At 34.7% G+C, this 4,422-nt stretch overlaps 1 protein-coding gene across 2 annotated transcripts; it reads left to right on the forward strand.

Moving 5' to 3' along the window:
* Positions 1 to 1,574: 1,574 nt before the first annotated feature.
* On the forward strand, positions 1,575 to 4,174 carry LOC105221032 (G-protein coupled receptor Mth2). Of its 2 annotated transcripts, XM_011197674.3 has the most exons (7): positions 1,575 to 2,172; positions 2,231 to 2,378; positions 2,443 to 2,622; positions 2,688 to 2,939; positions 3,010 to 3,160; positions 3,631 to 3,819; positions 3,879 to 4,174. In XM_011197674.3, exons 1-7 carry the CDS (start codon positions 1,675 to 1,677, stop codon positions 3,895 to 3,897), a joined length of 1,437 nt encoding a protein of 478 aa, XP_011195976.2. In that variant the 5' UTR covers positions 1,575 to 1,674; the 3' UTR covers positions 3,898 to 4,174. The 2 variants fall into 2 exon arrangements, with proteins under 2 accessions (XP_011195976.2, XP_011195977.2); XM_011197675.2 differs by lacking the exon at positions 3,879 to 4,174 and having other exon boundaries at positions 2,688 to 2,943; positions 3,631 to 3,772.
* Positions 4,175 to 4,422: the final 248 nt, after the last annotated feature.

Here is a 4,422-nt window from a genome sequence, read left to right on the forward strand (position 1 = left end):
TTTATTAGTTTATTGTCGGCAAACATTCTTCGAGCAAGAACTCCAGGACACGGCATACGTATACAATGTGTTCAAGACAGCAAAAGCAAGAAAAAGTGCAGTTATTCGGTCGCTTGTCGGTCATTGTTGCTCGACTTTGTGATATGCGCAAGCAGCTTAGGACTATCACACCTTTATGGAGCATTAGAAAGGGTCCCTTGTTATGCTCAGGAGCTCAAACAGTAGCCATAGCCATATTCGTCTCAGCTCGGCGTCGGCTCAACTGGCCGCCTGATTGAACGGCGCACATGAATGGCGGCGGCGTTTGCTGCAAAGCGTATGGAACGACCTCTTAAATTGGATTAAGTGGTGGAGAATTTTGACTTTTTTCCGTAGTTATTGTATTCGGTCCAACACAATTGGCAGCAACAATTGGCGCAGAGTCACAAGAATTTGTTTGTGCGTATGATTTTACATTTGTCCATGCGACTTTTTTTAACGCAATGTCCTTTTGAGGGGAGTTCGCTACTTAGCTTGGGCTTTGTGTGTTGGCAAATTTTCAACGAAATTGGATGAAATTCATGTTTTGTGTTCGGTCGACAATGGCTTTTGAGGCGTGAAATCCTGTCAAGATATCAGAAAAGGTGCGTATATCCGGCATTATGGCATCAAGTGTGAAGTGAGTATGTAATACAAGTAGTAGCATATGTGTATTACATATGTCGACAGCTATTGGAAATGTGTACAAAATATTAATGAATTGTGGACAAGCGGAGAGATTAGGAGAAATTTGTGAAATTGTGAAAATGTAGCAGCCCCAGAAATTACACGTTTCTGTCATGAAACAATCTATTCTTATAAATAGCGAACGGTAAAAGTGTATAAAATTCTAAGCTAGGCGGTACCGTTCGACAAAATTCATTGTATCTTCATGCCAACGAACGATTTTGTCATCCACCCGGTATGCATTCATTTAGGAGTTGCTTGATTACTTGTTATTTATGAGGTAGTTTTCAAGAAAGAAACAAACTCCAAGAGTTGGTTTTTGCTGATAATCGAACAATATTACAACAATATGTCCAATAATGATCCAAACCCAGGTTTTGTATACAGCTAAGGAAATGCTATACAACTAATTATTTAAATTATTTATTTGTTCACGGAAATCGCAGCTCTGGGGGCTGCTGGAAATAATGGCAAATAAACAAATACAATATAAAATTTTCTTATTTTATTTATTTTCAACAGTTTCATTTTACATAATTTATGACAGCAAGCCTCAAGATCAGATATTGAGCTCGAGCACCTCTTCGTGATTACATTTTACTTTTGTAATATAATAAGGAAACTGCATTATTTACAATATATTTTTTTTTAAGCTGTCAAATTGAAATATGATTTATTTCCCATTTATGATTTTATTTTGCAAACATATTCTGAAAAGAATTTTTGCATAATGTATATATATTATGAAGTATGAATTTTTGATCATATGCGGCGGATAATATGCGGTTTTTCGCGAAATAAATTGATAAGAAGTGTGCCAAGAACTCAGCTGTATTTGAACCATTCCAATCGGGCAGTTTGAAGCCAACTCTGAGTGCTTAATGTACACTTCAATTCGCGTTAAAAAAATATAAAGAAGTCGATATTACAACGGATACTATATTCCAAAACTAACAAAACATTGAAAAAATGTCAAATTCTTTGGCAAACCAATTAATAGTGATCGCTTTGATGACTCAAATCAGGCAAGACTTTGTAACTGCCGACATACCGAATTGTGCATTCCAAGACACCGTTAGTCTAGTTAATATACGTCCGGATTCAGATGGTTCATATAATTTTCAGAGTTTACGCATACCCCACAACTTGACTGCCGTGTACCGTTACGAAGAGCTCTCCGATGGCACGCGTGTCTCTGCTCCACCACATATCAGGGGCTGTGCGTGTAAGTTGAAACAGTGCATACAACTCTGTTGCTTAAACAATGAGATGCTGGACAGCACGTCAAAAAAGTGTGTCAATATGAATGCCGCTGCATACCCCCGAATCAACACTTATATGGATAATTTCACAGAAAATAGTATGATCGACGTGTTTCAGGATTTCGTGCCGCAACAGCGTATGCCTTGTGAGGAGTTTAAAATTCTAAATTCCGAACTGGACAGTGATTTCAATATTTTATTCGAGGTAATGTTGGTGTAAGGTCGAAAATGAAAATATGTATATATTTTCGATATTCCAACAGAACGGAACTGTATATCATGTGATGGAAGATAAATATATACGGCATCGTGATTTTTGTCTAACTCCTTTCTGGTACAACAAATCTTTGAGCTTGAATCCCATCAAATGTTTTAAGAAAATCCAACCGACGACTTATGTGAATATGGCACGTGCGTAAATAAACTACAAAACTACTTTTGAAAATTCGATTTGTTTTTATTCTCCGATTTTTAGTTTTGACCGCATCAGTTCCATTCCTATTAGCCACAATTTGGGTATATTTATATGTGCCACAACTACGCTGTCTCCACAATAGCTGTCTCGTCTGCTTCCTGGGCACTTTCGCGCTCGGCAGTTTAATATTGTCGTCGGTTCTGTGGATCAAGTACAGCTTAAAGGCGTGTCAAACAATGGGTGTGTACGAACATGAATTTTTTTTATAATTTTTTTCTATATCTATTAAATGGCTTTTCATTCAGGTATTTTGTGTTATTTCTTCATGATATCCGCTTTCTTCTGGTTGAATATAACTTGTTTCGATTTGTGGATGAGTATACGCGGCATCCGATATGAGCTCCAATCGAGCAGTCCCCGTTTGCGTTTCATTTATTATTCTATTTATGTGTGGTCAGCAGCAACGATTTTTACCGTTACCGCTACATATATTGAACATACGAACATTAACGATGCGTGGAAGCCAGGATTTGGCAATGGCCAATGCTTTATAAAGTGTAGGTAATTTTCTATGAGAAGTATAGTATTTTTAATGTAATGACAAGTTTTTCTTTTTATATTTTCCAGCGAGAGACTGGTCAGCATTGCTTTATTTCCAAGGTCCAAGCGGTTTGCTAAACTTATTCAATGTATTCTTTTTCATCATGAGTGTCATAAATGTGTATCAAATCCAGGAAGACTCATATGAACTCAAGAAAGAAGCAAGTCAGCAGTACAAGTAAGTTGTTGTTATCGATTTCCCAGTAGTTTTACAAAACAATTAACCATTTCAATTCAAATTTGAAATATATAAATTTTTTTAGAACCTTTTTTTTATAATCGATATAGTTATAATCGATATAGTTAGTTCAAGAAGTTATATATCAAAGTTATTATTACGATTATTTTTCGATTTATTAGTAATGTTTTCTTTCATTAAAATTTTGTTGAATATTTTCGTGTTATTTGAACGTTTACTCTTTATTGAAGATGTTTAATAATTTTAATAAGAATTTTTTGTCATTTTTCACCTTAGTTTTTCGATAAATTGTTGACTATTTCTTGATATTTACATAATGTTTTCAATATAATGTATTCCAAATTTATCAAAGTATTATTATCAAAATATTTAATTTACATATAGAACATGTTTCCTAATAAGCTTTTCAACCAGTTTTACTAAACATATACTTATTTCGTCATCTATAGGGTTTCAACATTTTTGCGTTTGTTCTTGGTAATGGGCGTTTCATGGATTTTGGAAATTTTTACATACTTGTTCGCAAAAAATAATTCATTTATCATCGTAATATTCAATATGATGAATGCCTCGCAAGGCATAATATTGTTTATTGTTCTTGTGCTGAAGAGGAGGGTATTGACGTTGCTGAAGAAGCAGTGAGTGAAAATATTACTATGAAATTATCAATTAATACTTATATAATTATTATTTTTAGGTGGACCAAAAACACTTGAAGAGATTCATAAGACGCAAAACGTTACTGTCTTGTAAGAATATAGAACAAAGACTGCTTTTGTACTGATTTATAAAACAAGATATAGACATAACGGTACCTTTTCGACGATTGATTACTACTCAAGTTCATATTGATTAAGAATACATCAATTCAGTGACGAAATGTGGCTAAGTTTAGCAAATAAAAAACGATAATATTAAGTTACTTCCGGTGGATAATTATTAAGTCCCTAAATATAATATTTTCGATTATATAGAAAATATATATTAAACATATATGTATGTGTTTTGTGAGTTACATTTATATATACATATTTGGCGTATGAACCGCTTTAAGCGATTATAGCCGAATCCACCATAGCGCGCTACTCATTTCTCATTTTTGCTTTTTGGCGACAACTGGAAACACCACCAGGTCACTTTCCACTTAATCTTTCCATCGGAGTGGAGGTCGTCCTCTTCCTCGGCTTCCTTCACCGGGTACTACATTGAACACTTTCAGAGCTGGAGTGTTTTCTTCCATC

Source organism: Zeugodacus cucurbitae, chromosome 4 (assembly GCF_028554725.1).
Source record: "Zeugodacus cucurbitae isolate PBARC_wt_2022May chromosome 4, idZeuCucr1.2, whole genome shotgun sequence".
In the NCBI taxonomy this organism is placed as follows: Eukaryota; Metazoa; Arthropoda; class Insecta; order Diptera; family Tephritidae; genus Zeugodacus; species Zeugodacus cucurbitae.